The 16,742-nt window shown below is 31.5% G+C and overlaps 1 protein-coding gene across 1 annotated transcript in view; it reads right to left on the bottom strand.

The window, feature by feature from the left end:
* Window positions 1–7,694: 7,694 nt before the first annotated feature.
* LOC127732159 (uncharacterized) overlaps window positions 7,695–16,742 on the bottom strand; it is a 46,383-nt gene continuing 37,335 nt past the window's right edge. Inside the window, exons 3-6 of the mRNA XM_052241227.1 lie at window positions 14,890–15,204; window positions 14,258–14,294; window positions 11,659–11,771; window positions 7,695–8,975 (exon numbers count right to left, since the gene is read on the bottom strand). Of these exons, the coding sequence (XP_052097187.1) occupies window positions 8,581–8,975; window positions 11,659–11,771; window positions 14,258–14,294; window positions 14,890–15,204 (860 nt within the window). The 3' untranslated portion in view covers window positions 7,695–8,580. The remainder of the gene's footprint in view (window positions 8,976–11,658; window positions 11,772–14,257; window positions 14,295–14,889; window positions 15,205–16,742) is intronic.

The raw sequence follows: 16,742 nt of genomic DNA, 5'->3' as shown, positions 1-16,742 counted from the left end.
TTACTTAATTCCTCTGATAGAATTATCAGGGTTATTCACAATCAACAATCACATTCTTTATAGAATACATCAGCTGTAATTATGAAACAAAACTATTGCAGTGCATGGTTTCATTAAAAAATTAAAAAAACTATACCTTTTAAAAAACAAGTAAAAACTATTTCATCAATTAAGTAAGTAACGTTAAACAATAGATGTGTTAACTTATCATCCAATGAAGTCATACAGAGACTTATTCAAGACAATATATTTCAGTCTTCCGTCTACTTTATATATTCTTTTGGTCTTTATAGATGATTCTTACAACCCTGAAAGTATTATCACCAATGTGGATCATGTATAAGTAAATATCGTAGAAAAAACAATTATTTTTTACCGATGCTATTTCCTTAACATTCCATAAGGTTTTAATCAGCCATTGTAATATTTATTCAATTTCAAGATATCAGTAATAAGATATCTCATACAGTATATAAGCTATCTAATAAAGTATATAAGATATCTTGTAATCTTTATGAGATATCTTAATATTTAATTTGAAATTAATAAGAGTTCTAATATCTTTTAAACAAATACTTTTTAAGATATCTCTAAAAGTATATACACTATTTTATTTTCTTTATTAGCTCACCTGGCCTATTGGGACAAGTGAGCTTTTCTCATCCCTTGCCGTCCGTCGTCCGCCGTCGTCATCCGTTGTCTGTCGTCCTTCGTCTGTTAACTTTTATTTTGGCTATTTGTTTTAGGTATTTTTGTCATATAGCTCCTCAACTGTTTCGGTACTTATACATCCCTCGGATTTCAAATGTTTGGCAATGAGCGTTCCTAATGAAGGTTAATCCAGAAAAGCGCTTCGGACGCATGAAATTATTAAACGTGTTGTTTTCAATTTTTTACAAAAATCTTCACCTCTGAAACTACTGGGCCAAATTTAACCAAACTTGGCCACAATCATCATTGGGGTATCTTGTTTAAAAAATGTGTCCGATGACCCTGATGCCAACCAAGATGGTCGACATGGCTAACAAATGAACACATAGGGGTAAAATGCAAGTTTTGTCTATTATTTTGGAAACCGTTATAAAGAGAGAAAATCTTGGACGGGTAAAAATGTTCAAAATGTTGAGTTCTACCAGTTATCTTTATACGATAAAACTGTCAGACGACTTTCATAGAAGTTATTGCCCTTTTTGACAAATTTTCAAAAAAGATCATCAAGACAAGTTCTACAATTAAGTCTAACATGACGGGAATCGTCAGTCGACTCCTAATTAGAGTTATTGCCCTTTGATGAGGATTTTTACCCATTTTTTACGTGTTTGCGTTATATCTCAAAAATTATAATAGATAAATAGAAAATTTAATTAGCAAAAATGATCAGCAAGACAAGATCTTAAATTAAGAAATATGGAAGAAATGTATCGAGTTTTTTTGGGGGGTTTTCGCCTATACTATTATCTTGCAAACTATAATAGATAGAGAGGAATTTAAAAATTCAAAAATGATCAGCAAGACAAGTTTTTCAAATAAGTATTATAGTCAAAATCGTTAGTCAACTCCTTATACGAGTTATTACCCTTTGATGCCGATTTTTAACAATTGTTTTGTGTTTTTGCCTTATATCTTAAACATTATAATAGATAAATAGACACTTTAAATCACAAAAATAATCAGCAAGGCAAGGTCTACTAATAAGTCAAATTTTGTCAATATAGTTAGTAAACTGTCACTATTTATAGTAGTGATTGCCTTTAAATAAGGATTTTTTAAGAAGATACAGAGAAACTAAACAGACTAAATGATCAGCAACACAAGATGAATAAAACAGAGATTGTTGTCATGAATTCTATTGTCATCTACAATGTTGCAGAGTCCTTTGTTGACTATGCACATAGACCAAGGTGAGCGACACAGGCTCTTTAGAGACTCTACTTAGATATTTTATTAATTGTATAAGATATTTTATAAGCTAAACAAGATAGCTTATATGATTGATTTATCATATATCTAAGTTAGTTGATAAGATATATCAATTAGTTCATAAATAAAGGTAACACTAGTTTACTACTGTTCAATAGTCATACATCGATTAAGCGAAAACAAATCCGGGTAACAAACTAAAACCTAAGGAATCACATCATCTATAAGAGTAAAACAACGAAACAACAGAAACACTGAACTACAACAAAACCAAACGCCAACATACATAGAAATAACACTTTCCATGTTAATTATTTCAAATTTTAATGATGCAATTGAGTGATTAGATTAATAGCTGGCCTTTATCGTTCCATTTAAGCATCTATCTTGTACACTAATTATTGTATTCCTAATACTTCGATATTCTATTTCCCTGTCGTTAGATTATCCCCCACTATCTTTGTTATGTCCGTGTCCCCGTTTCGAACTGATATGAACCTTTTAATCATCTGGTAATAATTTTATTCTTTTTCCCTCACGCCATTAACTGGCATATGTATAGTGAGTAAATAGTGTATCACAACTATAACCTTTTATTCGTCTTACATTTTACTGGACAAGTGAAAACAGGGATATCAAAGGTAGAAATTCATTCATACTGATATCACCTTGGAGGAGTTCTGTATTTCATGAATGATATCATTTCCCTGCGCTTATATTACTTAGCTACACCACATATACACTATACCGGTTTGTAATCAGGTAAGGGTTTTAAAAATCGTTCATCGAAAGTCTCCGCGTTTATGAAATATCGAATAAAAATGTAGAAGTTTAAAAATTGTTTGCATAAAATATGACTGACAGTGATAGTTAAACCACGAAATATTTGTATTAAAAGTTACATTTATTGGAATCAAGTCAATCATTCTTAACCAGTCTAGATATGTTGAAGGGGTAAGAAAGATATACATGTTCCGGACATCTGAGTATCTGGACCACACGCGTATGGTCGACCCATATTTGATATATACTCGTTTGGTTTTTAACAAGCCGCGTCCGGATTATTATTTAGACGATATAGGAATTTTTCAAATAAATTATGAGTTCACAGGAACACCCGGCTTGGTCTCTAGTCAGTAGACTTTTTTGTCTGTAAATGAAACCACAAGTGTCTGGGGAATAGTCCTTATTTTCATTTTTGCTTTTAGTCATTCGATATAACTATAACAGTAGCTTAACATTGCTGCCAATATTTTCTTATTTTCCACATAATACTTAAGGACAACACGTATACTGCTATAGGAGAACACAATAAATAATTAAAAATTATTTGAAGTATTTAAACATGAAAATAAAACATGAAAAAGAGGGTGAAATGTCCAAAGTAAATCGATAAGCCAAAATGACCATAAAACATGCAATTAGTACTATTCTGACATGTGAGTAAAATTCATTGTAATTTATTAATCATGTAACAATGATAACCGTATGATTGAATAAGTCAAAATTTCATTTTTAGAAACACTTTATTCATGACACTTGAAGACACTTGAAGGATCATACCTCAGCAAATTTACAGTAAAAGTTATTGATCAACGTTCATCGTTTTAATTACCGTGGTTACCAACACCATACGTAAATGTTTGGACCATATGAGTATATATAACATACAACTAATTGTCATTACCATATGCCTAGGATCATAACCATACGCGTATGGTCAAAATACACATATGGTCCAAAACATATCTTCACTCCGATAAAAATTAAGCATCAACTGGTTTGTAAGTTATGCATTACTTTAGAATTTAAAAGGTAAGTATTTAACAGCATGTAGTTCTTTGTCTATTGATTGTCGGTGGAAACCCTAATCTCGAACAGTAATGAAACCAAGGCTGACTGAACAATATAGTCGGTAAATTGTATGCTCAGCTTTATTTCATGTGAAAAAAATAAAATAAATGTAACGGTAAAAAGTTTAAATGTGCACACCATTTTTAAGATTTGTAAATGCAGAAACAAAATGTGATTGTTTCTTAATCTAAAAATGACGCATGTCCTGCACTTTAAAACCCTCACCATTAATATTGGATATCGTTTCCGTTGCAGAACAATCACTCGTCATCGCATTCCCTGAACAAGACGTTTTAATTTTACATATTGGAACTTCTGCCATTTCTGTATAAAGGCATTCCTCACTTTATTAAACACTGAACATATAGTTTCCATCTTATTAAGGTGGTACCTAACACTACAGGGAGATAACTCTGTAAAAATCAGCTAAACGTTTTAATTACGTTGTATTGTTAAGGAAATATTAAGCCTCTCAAGGATCAAAATTAGTGTTTGTCAAACTGCTATATAACCAATGAAATTTTTCTGATAAAGTGGTTGGTTCAAATTTTTAGAAATTTTTATATTTTTGTCAAAGGGTCAAAGTAAACATTGTCAAAATTTTATGAAAATTAAACGAGCCAAATTAATATTAGTCAAGGTGTTGGGTATCACCTTAATTGGTCGTTTTCGATGGGATAAATATCTGGTGACATAGCTGATTATGGTATAGGGTCAATTGACTCAGATTCTAAAAACATCTAACAATCCTCGTACGATAAGGTCGAGCGTTGTCATCTTGAAAGATAGGTCTATCGATAAAAGCATGACCATCAAAATGTGGCGGTACAGTACAATAAAGAATAAAATCAAGGTACTTAAAATAATCCAGGGTGCAATCAAATGGCTCCATAGGCCGTGTGTTCCCTATTCTCTAAACAAAGAATTCAACCGCACACCGGGTTCAACAAGAATCGACTGTCAATGACCAACAGATTCTACTCCATTAGCGAATAATTCATTTTTGATTATTTACAGCCTACAAAAATGAAAACAGCACGTTATAAATTTCATGCGTTTGAAGCGATTTTCTAGATTTATCTTCATCAGGAACGCTCAAAGCTAAATATTGGAAAGCCAAGAATGTCATTCGTTCCTTACGATTCCTTACAGTAAGTTTTGGTCGTTTGAATTGTCGGTGACCCCGAAGACAGAATAGCGTGTGCATACAGTTCTCAATTTGTCTCAAATCATGATCCAAAAACTTATCAAACACATGTTTTCAAACCCCATTCAATAAAACAAATTTACTATATCTTGAAAAAGGTTTTTGCCCGAGGATGTATATATCAATTACATTAATGAAAGAAATCTCCCTAATTGACATATTAATTCAATACATTATTGTGTTATTGCAATCAAGATCCTTCATTCAACCATAATTCTGTTACATCACTATCACAGTTGGTTAACAAAGACATACAAAATAAAGCCATGTTCATGCTTATACCGATGCAAATGATAAATGAAATACATACATGAATTCTATTTATCCGTAGATACGAACACTTTACAAAATTTCGTGTTATTGTATTGAGAGGGAAATGTTGAGAAGAAATTCAATCTTATGACTTGATTTTTTGAGTGTGTTCCAGGTTTTATTCGAGAGAATAAACAAGCTTCATATGTCTTTCAAATGTTATATGTCAGTGTATTTACGTTTACAAATCCATATAAATTTATTTTTTTTTTAAACCGGTTGATAATGCTGTATAAACACGTAGATTTCATTAAACAAGCATCGTTTAGTTGTGTATAATGTCGTTTAACCCAGCATTTTCCTAGGAAAATACCGGTACCAAGTAAGGAATATGACATCTGTTTTCTACTCATTATGTTAGTCAATGACATTTGATTTTTGTCAGTTTTTATGGACTTCCACCTTTTTGAATATACCTTGAAGATCGATTTTTTTTGCTATACTTTTTTGTTATAAATTACATTGACATTGCCATACATGTACGTATACTTGGAAAGATCAAACATGTCTGCGCACAAGTAAAGACTGTTCAGATCATGCACGTTCACTGTATTATACCACCACATGTTTACTATGTTTTGATCGATCCAACATGTCGATACCCATGGAAACATGTTTGCACGATTTAACATGACAACATCGGGGATAAACATGATGTATATGACATTTGTTTTCCATTCGTTTGATGTGTTTGAGCTTTTGATTTTACCATTTGATTAGGGACTTTCCGTTTTGAATTTTCCTCGGAGTTCAGTATTTTTGTGATTTTACTTTTCAATTCAAACATACGATGTCTATTCCATGCAGGAAATATGTGTGATGTAAATAATCTTTATGTAAACAGATATGTTGGATTGAGAAGTACGTACACATACTGTGTTAAGCGGGTATATGTGTTTTATCTAACTTAAAATTCATTCATTTTTTTCATTTACTATTTGTATTGATGGTAATCAGTTTTATCGTGTCGGTCGTAGATATGGAAAACAAGAACAATGGTCGAATGCTACTACTACTATGAACATGATGAAGACTTTGTCGCACAGCAATAAAGCAGCGCTATAGCTTTCTTTCCACTAGAACAAAGCTGATGAATTATTTATTTCATTGTTTATTATATATATTTAATTCAAATGTAATTGTCAATGGGAAATAGTATAGGGGCGGATTACGTGTGTGTTTTTATATTTTGTTAATATATTTTTGTTTTAATGGGAGAGGTTTGCCCTGCCCATGCCTCTTTTAATAGAATAGTTGTATTGCATTTTTCTGGGTTTGTTTTTGCTGCCATCCCTGAGTATCTTACCCCTTTTTTAAAATTCCGGGGTTTGCCACTGAAATATATATCAATCACAAAATACCATTGACTGTAAAAACAAAGGTACCATGAAATAATATTGGAAATAGTATGCGTCCCCTGTACTCGGTGCTAAAGACCGTTGTATAAAGGATCCAGTGATCTTAATACTGCAGGATTACAGTAAAATATTTTCAGAACCATATTGCCCTTTCTTAAGTTACAGTTGCAAACCAGAAAAGTCTGTTTTTAATGCCGAAAATGCCTTCTTTCTTAATAAAGTTTTCTTTAAATAAGACGTTCCAATTGTTTAAACACCCATACGTTTTAAATCTTTTTTCTCGATAAAAAAAACCTAACAACATAAAAGACTGCATTAGTGAAAAGTATAAACAACAAAACGCATATTTCAAACATTGAAAAACATTTACAATAAAGTATTAGTGTATACAAAAGTTTATTTCACAATTCATCTCATGTATTACTGTAATAGTCAAACAGAAAACACAATGATTTCGGTCAAGCAATGAATTAAAACAAATAACTTGTTATCATAAAAACCCAATTTTGTGCTGAGCTAGCATTTTCATAATTTCAAAATTTTTATTTCAGGAATCAGGAATGTTGTAAACGGTATACATGTTAATGTTCCTTCAAGCTTTCACCATCAAATTGATGATGCATTTTTTTTTAAATTGAACACTTGGCAAAAAAAAGTAAGTCATGTTTAGTCTTTAAGTACATATGCAGACACATCCATTCAAGATAACTGAAAACTGTCCACAAATTTCACTTGCAGACAAGTAAGATTCCTTGGTTTTATCTCTGTTATCTATGTTATTGTCAATGAGATAAACTTATTATGTATAAAAAAACACTGATTCAGATTTTGTTGAACATATTGATTGAATTTAGGTTAGGAATTATACAATATATCATCGAATTTTCAACTTAGTCTTATTTCTTATAGCTTATAATGTGACCTATCTATTTTCACATATGAGTGTAATATATATTTTAGCATGAAAACGTCAACGAAGGAATGTATCTCGTTAACAATTATATCACTTTATTGATCGACAAATTCAAGATATACGTTTCTCAACCGTCCAAAATTAAACTTTTTTTTTTTGTCACGACATATTACTTTTGTTTTCTAGCTATTAATAGTGTGATCATTTGTTATTATTTGTAAGGACGGATGCATATATAAAATTAATTATCGTATTTGTTTTATGATATAAAAGCATTGGCTACTAACAGCCGACGATAAGTATTTTTCTATAGCTGTGTTAGTAGTGCCAATTACCAATTCGCGCGGTGTCTCGATATGACATTCGTATGATAGAAATGTGTTGGAAAAATACAATTGTGTTTATCAATATTAACAAAATAAATAAATATTTAATACATTATTGATAAGGTTCCGGCGTTTATATTTTGAATTGTTTGCTCATTTAGTGGTTTTTCTTTTAACAAGTTTATAATTTATAAATATCTAAAACGTCTTCATTAATGAAAAAACTGTAGATACTAATTCGTACTTATGTTTTTACCATGAAAAAACGACATCATAAGCTACAACACTTCAAATATGAATTTCATCTCTTGAAAAAGGGCATTGTCATTTTTGTTTTTTAAAATCTCTTCGCGAGATAAACATTTATCTAGATAACAAACACTGTTACTAAATTGTAGTTTGAACGATTCGATTATGTTTCAGTATTGAATCATATATATTTCAAATGAAAAAAAAAATCGCCGTAGTTCGGATTAATGAGAGAGCATAGCTTGTTTAAATAAAAATATCACGACTTCAAAGCTTAAAAGGTTTTCTGTTGCATTTTGAGAAGCACTATGCGTATTTGAAATTGGAAAAAAATAATGATGGGAAGTATTGAACGAACACTGTTTTATCTTTGTTGTAGTTGTTTTAAGGAAACAATATTGAAATATAATACACGTTTTAGTTCTTGTACGTTATGCAAGCTTAACTCAGTGTTTTTGCATCATCTCCCGTTCCGCTCTTATAATCTAGGACGCCATTGACCGTAAAGACCATTTCATGTGTTCCATTATGTTGTAACTCTGTGTGTGAGTACCATAGCGATGGCACCATACCTAGATAGTAATACGTGTACTTTACGTGGACATTGCAATCTATGAACTCTTTCTCCAGTAGAGCTGTATAGCTTTTGCCACTTTCAATTTCTGCATTTTGCATTATCTTAACTGTACGTTTTTGATAAAGTTTAAAGTTTTTGGTATTCACTAAACTTGTATCTGTTTGCTTTTGTTGTCGGGAAGATTTGAATGAAACTTCAATCTTCGAACAATAGTCGTTATATATCGTGCACTTTTTTCTGCCAATGCCTTCTTCCTTCCCTGAAATCCATAATAGAAAATATACATTGTAAACAAACATTGATGTAGTTGTGACCTAATTGAAGCAAGCTATACCGGTTGTAATCTTGCATATATGATACAAATTTCAGAACTAATTACCGATTCAATGTAAATGCAGTTGACATTGATGTGAAAACTAGTGTTATCTTTACGTTCATAATGCAACCCAGTATACTTGATTGTTCGAGTTACCTTCTTGTAAACACGCATTTCTTTCCTTCTAGATGAAGATTTGAAGATTATTTGATTTCAAGGTCCATTTGAAATTCTTTTGATGCGGTAATATGTCAAAAAAGTTATCACAAAAATACTGTGTAGTATTTAGTCAGCATGCGTAATCTTTATAGTATTGTCCAGAAGATAAGATTTTGCAGCAAGACTTGCTATCCTACGCCTAGCATATCAATTGTACCAATTTACGTTGTTTTGTATTTTGTTAGAATGCGTGAACTTAATACGCTTGTTCTGGAGGGAATATTTTACAACAGAACAAATCATATATTATGAAACACATGATTCTTGATTTCATTATTTTTCGCTGGGTACCAATACATGCCCCATACATGCAATATATGTTGATTTTATTAGTTTATACGAAAAACGAATTTAAAATTTTTAACGAAATAAAAATATCTCTATATGCTTGGATGCAAATTTGGATGAAGCAGTGAAATCAAGTATCAAAATTATCTTCAATCCATAAATTTGGTTTCCACGAAATTGATTAATCCAGAGTACATCATGTACATGAAAATGAGTCTCCGTTTTATTTTCTAAATTTTATATCTGTATGATATCAGTCTCGTAAATGATGTAAAAAGCAATATTCTTTGTTCTATGGTTTATTCTTAACAATTATAAATGGTTAATAAAGGCAACAGTAGTATACCGCTATTCGAAATTCATAAATCGATTGAGAAAAAAAAAACAAATCCGGGTTACAAACTAAATCTGAGGAAAACACATCAAATATAAGAGGAGAAAGACTAAACAACAGAAACTAAACACTAAAATGCAACACACACAGAAACTATGATATAACAATGGCCATTTTCCTGACTTGGTACAGGACATTTTAAGAAAAAATGGTGGGTTGAACCTGGTTTTGTGGCTAGCCAAACCTCTCGCTTTTATGACAATGTTAAGTATAACATTAAAATGACAAGATTACATGACAGGACTACAATACAAATAAATGGGAGAATATACAGGACAGACACACACACAAATAATAGTTACACGGGAACAGATAGGGAAACATGGTACATAAAAAGTCATCTTTAAAAGAGATAAAGGAGTTGCATGTCCTGTTTACCAGATTTAACATAGACAAACGGGGCAACACACATTATTTTTTAATCAAACGACATGCACATGGTAAAGGTGGACATTTTGTTCGGTCACCTACGAGAAGTTTTTATCCTTCCGTGTGATATGTCTCAACATAGCAGGTAAGATATATGACTTAAAAACATTTAAGAGTCCTTCAGCATGTTGAAATGGAGATCTTTACATACATGTAGATACAGTATTTCAGTTTGACATCAGCCGTCATGCAGATCATGGACTTTAGTTTATTTGCCTGATACCAATGGAACTAATGAAATGTGATATTCTAGATTAAATGATCAGAGGAGGTGGAACTGAGTGAGAGAAAGTGCATAGAATTGTGATTTCAATTCATCCAAAAAGTATAGAATTAGAAAGTGTCATCTTTGAAAGAGCAGTAGTAATGGTTATGTTGGGAATTCAATGTTTCTCAAGACGTTATAGACTTCTTTTCCGATTAGGATACTGAGGGAGGAGTTGGTAACTAAGTCACCTTCTCCATCTTAAATAAGGGTCTTAGATCTTCATGAGCGTATGTAATTTGAGCGTGGCCCTTGGAAAAAGAGATTGCCTGTCCAAAAGGGTGGTCGACCAAAGATGCTTGGGGAAGGAGGGGATGGACCCAAGTCTCGGTAAAGAATTGCAGACACGGAATAAGAATGAGGGACCATGACACCTAGTTAAAGTAATAGATATACATTAGGTCTCGGTACAGAAAACCTAAGACACAGACAGAAAATTGAAACCCATGACACCAATGTTTACTTAAGCATTCAGATATTGTTCTCTTGAACACTCTTTGATATCAGAGGTCAGGGAGACGAGGGGCGTATTAATATATAAAATCTTCGACAAATATGAGTTAAAACATATATTTCAGTCATTAGTAACTAATCAAACATTTTTTTTACCGTAAAAAATTTAAGTGGTTAAAACATTCGCATAGAGATTTAAACCCTCATCATGCTCATCGTATAAACAATAAAAGAGGCGGATGCTATAACTTGAGGGCATTATATATTCTAGAAACTGTAAACATAAAAATATATACATTTGAGAAAAGAGTAGGGATCAGATGACGTCTTATTACGTTCGAGAAGCACAATCAGAATAATGTCAGTTGTCATTAAGATATTTGTTAGCTGCTTTTCTATCAAATTTTCGTAAACAGTCATATCAAATCACAAAATCTAAAGTTGAAATGTATTTTGATTAGTACTTTTGTGTAATATTTTGAATTGTTGATTTCCGAGCCTTGTTACAGCCATTATTTTTTATACTGTTCAATTTATCAAAATTAAATCAATAAATCTCAATTACCAAATTTATTTACCTAGTTTAGAAAGTTCTACCTCTTCCACACGTGTTTGCTTTCTACGGATAATAATAATAACAACTGCTATCAGAACTATGAACAGGATCGAGCCGACAACACCTATCGTAACACTGAAAAGATAATAAGAGGTTTTTACAACTTATATAAGAAGAAAATATAAAAAAAGTTAGATCATTTAGTACTGATGTGATACACAACAGACCTTATTAAACTGGTCCGTTTATAACATGTATAAATGTATAGATTATTTAGAAAGTAAGGTTTCCACTCCTTATGTCAATGTTGGCCTTCGGAATAAGACTATTATTTTGTGTCTGGTTTAGTTATACAGCTTTTCCAGTGTTTCTTTTCCTATATATCATTGGCTTTCAAATATCAGTGTTAAACGTTCCTGAAGCATTAAATCCAGAAACGCGCTTCGGACGCATGAATTAAAAAAAAAATGTTGCTTTTATTGTTAAAGCCAATGCAACTTAAAGTAAAATCGAACATTGTAAACGACCGGAACTGTTACAACTACAATATCTATTAAAAGAATAAAAGCACCCATGCTTATAAAAATCACAAAATCACTAAATTCAATTTAAGAATATCGTTCTTTATCAGGACTTTTCTTAAATTGTACTAAAACGAAAGCTTTCCGTTTAGGTAAGTTGAAACACATTCAAGATACTATTAAACAATTTGACACTGGTTTCGTTAAATGCAAGGTGAAAAGTTTTTAGTAAGGACGTAATAAATTTCAATGTTTGAATTTGATTATAGAAACAAAACTGAAAAGAAAACTGAAAAAAAATCTTAATTCAAAAATCTGAATGAGTTTTGTGAATAAAATATATTGATAATTTGTTTTTTAGATTACGTAGGTGAAAAGATCAGTGGAAGGTAAGCAGAAAAATTGAAAAAAAGTAATCCATCATTTTACTTGAACCAGTACGGACCAACTCTTCTGAATTTCACGTGAATCTGGTTAACAACACTCCATTAGTTACCAAAACAGTTTATTCCTTATTTCTTCTTGGAAGCATATAAAGAATGGTTAAAATATGGTAAAAAGCAGTCAAACTGACAAACAAGAAAACTAATAAACAATCAGTCAACTAATATTGGATGATAAATATAACAACATAAACAGGTATACTCTGATCATTGGACTAAAGAAAACCTTACAGATGGGCGCAGTCCTAACTTGTACAGCAAGTCTACTTGCTAAGCAGTAATTGTGACTGGTCAAAGTCAACCTATGACAGGATTTAGGACTGCTCTGACCAGTCCTAGGACCTCAATCTAGTTAACTTGAAAAGCGGACTTGAAATTATATGTTAGTCTTTAGTTTTCTATGCTGTGTCATCTGTACTATTATTTGTCTGTTTGTCTGTTTTATTTTTGGCCATGGCGTTGTCAGTTTGTTTTCGATCTATGAGTTTGACTGTCCCTCTTGGATCTTTCGTTCCTCTTTTACACACATTTATATTCAGATATCGTCCATTGATATAATTGCAAACATAATTTTTCTTAAAGCGATCAATAAAGAAGTCGCAGTAATTAATAGAGTGCATTGAAATCACACCTCATTGGTTGGAGGGGTTAAACAAAAGTCCGAATCGTTTTCAAAAGCCTTGTGACCCTCATTCTATTTTACCTTAAAATGCTACAAAAGGTCATAGCTTTATCATATTAGTTTTTTTTTAAAATCCACAGGGAAAATGTTACAAAAAATAGATTTAACCATTATTTTTAGTCTTCAACATGTTCAGCTGAAATAAGAAAATGCAAAATTTAGACATAAATCTGAAATCAAACGGAAATTTAAATCTAATACAACGAGGGTAAGCGCTTACATTTCAAATTTTAATGTTTTTTTTCACATATTAATCATACTGACTTGGATCTAAAAGTCATTGACTTTGATGTAGCCGTTATTGTTGGAAGGATGGAAATGTTTGGTCAAAATCGCACATGTCGCTTCCATTTCAGGAAAAAAAAAAGAGCCTGGTGACCCCCTTTTGTCTTTGCATTTATGGATTCAGCATTAAAAGATTTAAAATATATGGGTATATAAAAAAATCTACCCGGTATCCTTATTCGGGAGAGCCACATTGAATTGTCAAATTGTTAGTAAATAAAAAGAAAGCTTCAAATTGGCAAAGCGTATAGAACTATTCATTGTAATACATTAAAACTATGTATTAAACTTTATTGTTTGTGCCAAAATATTAAGAGTAAAATATCTTGTTTTCATTCTACGTGTTTGACGTATTCGGTCGAATTGATCCAATTAACGTATATTAGAGAGGGGGATGACACCAAAAGGATAAATTCAAATAGATAAGTTGAAGAAAAATTGACATCATGGCAAAATTTTAAGAAGACAAACAGACAAGCATGTATTGCACAATGCAGAACTTGGAAACATTAATATAAAACCTTACCGAAAATCGAGAGTGATTGTACGTGTTTCAGAATGGTTAGCGCATCCTGTTTGAAATATTTCATGTAATTCATGTACTAGTGCCAAGATATCAAATTGAAGTTCATTTTTTTATCATAAGTGTCTGCTCTCAAATTTTGTTATCGGTTAACATAAGTTACTTACATTAACGTGGTACTAAATTCAAGTTTAGATTGGTCATCTGGAAAAAAGAACAAACAGATATTGGTCGTATTAAAGTAATACACATATTTAAGGATTACTATGTGATAAAGAGATGTACGATGTTACCAAAAATGCGAGTAGAATTAAAGTGTGTTATAATTTCACAGATTTGTAAGAATTTGCAAAGTACAGGTTTCTTGCAGTGTTAAATTACTTTTCAATTGTTATTTTCTCTGTAATGGACTCTGACCTGACTAAAGATATAAAGATGTCACATCGTCACTTGGAACCTGTGAACCATTTTACATTTTTTTTCAATTTACACTTTCACACATATAAATAAAAAAAAGGGTGACAAAAAAGGAATAAGTTAATCAGTTTGCAAAATGTGATCGAAAATTTTGTCTATACATTTCATAAATTGCTTAGACTTATCCTTTTACTAAATTTGTGTAAACCACTTTTGTGCTCACAAATAGAAATCACAAGTTTATTTAATAAAGTTTTTGACCTACCATCTTGTAAATATTGTAAAATATCTACATTTCAACATTATGGGTAAGTATGCAGATGAAAAATGGAGGGTTGCTATCATTTTTAAGAAGAGAAAAAAACATAACATTATTACCTACTTTTGAAAACATTATCTTTGTGTAATAAAATACTGTCTCCAAACAGTGATCCATAATCACAGGAGTAATTAACGTGAATGTCTGTTTGCGTCAAATTCGTTATGAAGAGCGTAAAACCATCTGTTCGAACGCCTCCCAAATACTTAGGTGGTGTTGATATATTAGTAGTTTTGACATCTTTAAATATTGTACGTTTATCAGGATTCCATAAATACCATCCTGCAGCTTCAAAACAACAATTTGGAACTTTGCACATCAACACTAAAGTTTGTCCATAGTGTGTCAGTTTGTCTTCTACCTGCCATCTCAAAGCACCTGTAATATGAATAATTTAGAACAATCAAGATTAGTTGACAGTAAACATATTGGTTGTACCATGAAAGTAATATATTGCCAGGAACTCCAACAAGCCGAATTTAAATATTTATAGTTTGATGCCGCAAAATCGTTTAACATCTGTTTATATCTCGATGTCATATCGATGCATGAATTCAATCAATTTATTTTAAATCTCGTCAAAGTCCGTAAAAACGAAACTTATCAAACAAACAAAACGGATGTGTACTTAGTTGTATAGGAATTGACATATAACGACCATGTCACCAAATGAGAAATATAAGTTTGTATTGGCTTTGCTGCTTTAAAACTATTAAAAAAAAGAAAAGAAAATCCTGCGATTGCTTTCTAAAAAAAATCAAGATTAAAAATACTTGTAAGCCATGCACATTTCAGTTTTAGTTAAAAACAATTTTAAAAGAAATATTTTTATAAATGACTAAACATTCATATAAGTATGCTAGAGTGTAAGAGGGCTTTGGTCTGGAAAATATATCATATTTTGGCATAATGAAATAGCGCATCAAAAAACATACTTGCTTAACATGCGTTGTAAGATGTCTCAAAACTGTTAAGCTTTTACACAGTGTCACAACAAATTTGGTTCCCATGATAGATTTTAAGAATAACATTATGTTCCCCTCGAGATAGTTTGTTACTCGGATTTGTTTTCTCTCAATCGATTTAATCTTTTAAACAGCGGTATACTACTGTTGCCTTTACTTATACTACTAAGGACCTATCAAGATGATCGTTCTTTAAATTTCCTCAGAAATATTTAAAATTAAACCATTTATAAAATAAAATCAGACGTCAGAGTAATCTCGAATTAGGTTGAAGGTATTTTCCAACTTTTGAATTGATACATGTTATCTGTCTCCTAACCTAATAGTGCTATGTAGAGGTTACCACATGCGTGTAACTATTATTCTATTTTAGTTTTTTTTAAACATAGTTGATAAATACGTTTAATTACATTTTTCTATATAAAGAAGCGAGAGAGACAACCATAAATATTATTGTACACTCGATCCAAAAGTACAATCTTTAACTTAAAATTTGAGTTATCCTTCGCCATTCTGCACACTACATGCAGATCCTATTATTTTCTGCAAACACCCTTCTTCAGGTAAATGTAATTTTCATTACCGGAGATTTCTCGATTTCTCGATTTCCAAGTTCCGATGAAAAATTATCTTCCTTCTTTCCAATATACTGATCAAAGATACCAGGATTGAAATTTTGTATATGCGCCATTGCAGTAAATATTCCTATGTCATTCTGTTAAATATGGTCCGATTTTTTAAATCTTTTCATCTGTCGCCGCCTTCAATAGTTCATTGAAAACAGGTGTTGTCATTCATATGATCCACAACTAAACGAGAGTTGTTCGTGTTTATTAACATTGATAGGTATATCAGTCATTCGATAACAATCATGAGATAAGATAATCTTCAGTGAACAGAACAGGCGAAGGCGTCATCACAGATACCTCACAATGGAGTTATCACATACTT

This window comes from Mytilus californianus, unplaced genomic scaffold (genome assembly GCF_021869535.1).
Source record: "Mytilus californianus isolate M0D057914Y unplaced genomic scaffold, xbMytCali1.0.p SCAF_22, whole genome shotgun sequence".
NCBI classification, from domain to species: domain Eukaryota; kingdom Metazoa; phylum Mollusca; class Bivalvia; order Mytilida; family Mytilidae; genus Mytilus; species Mytilus californianus.
Note: the sequence above shows the minus strand (reverse complement) of the source record. Positions and strands in the feature narration are given on the sequence as shown.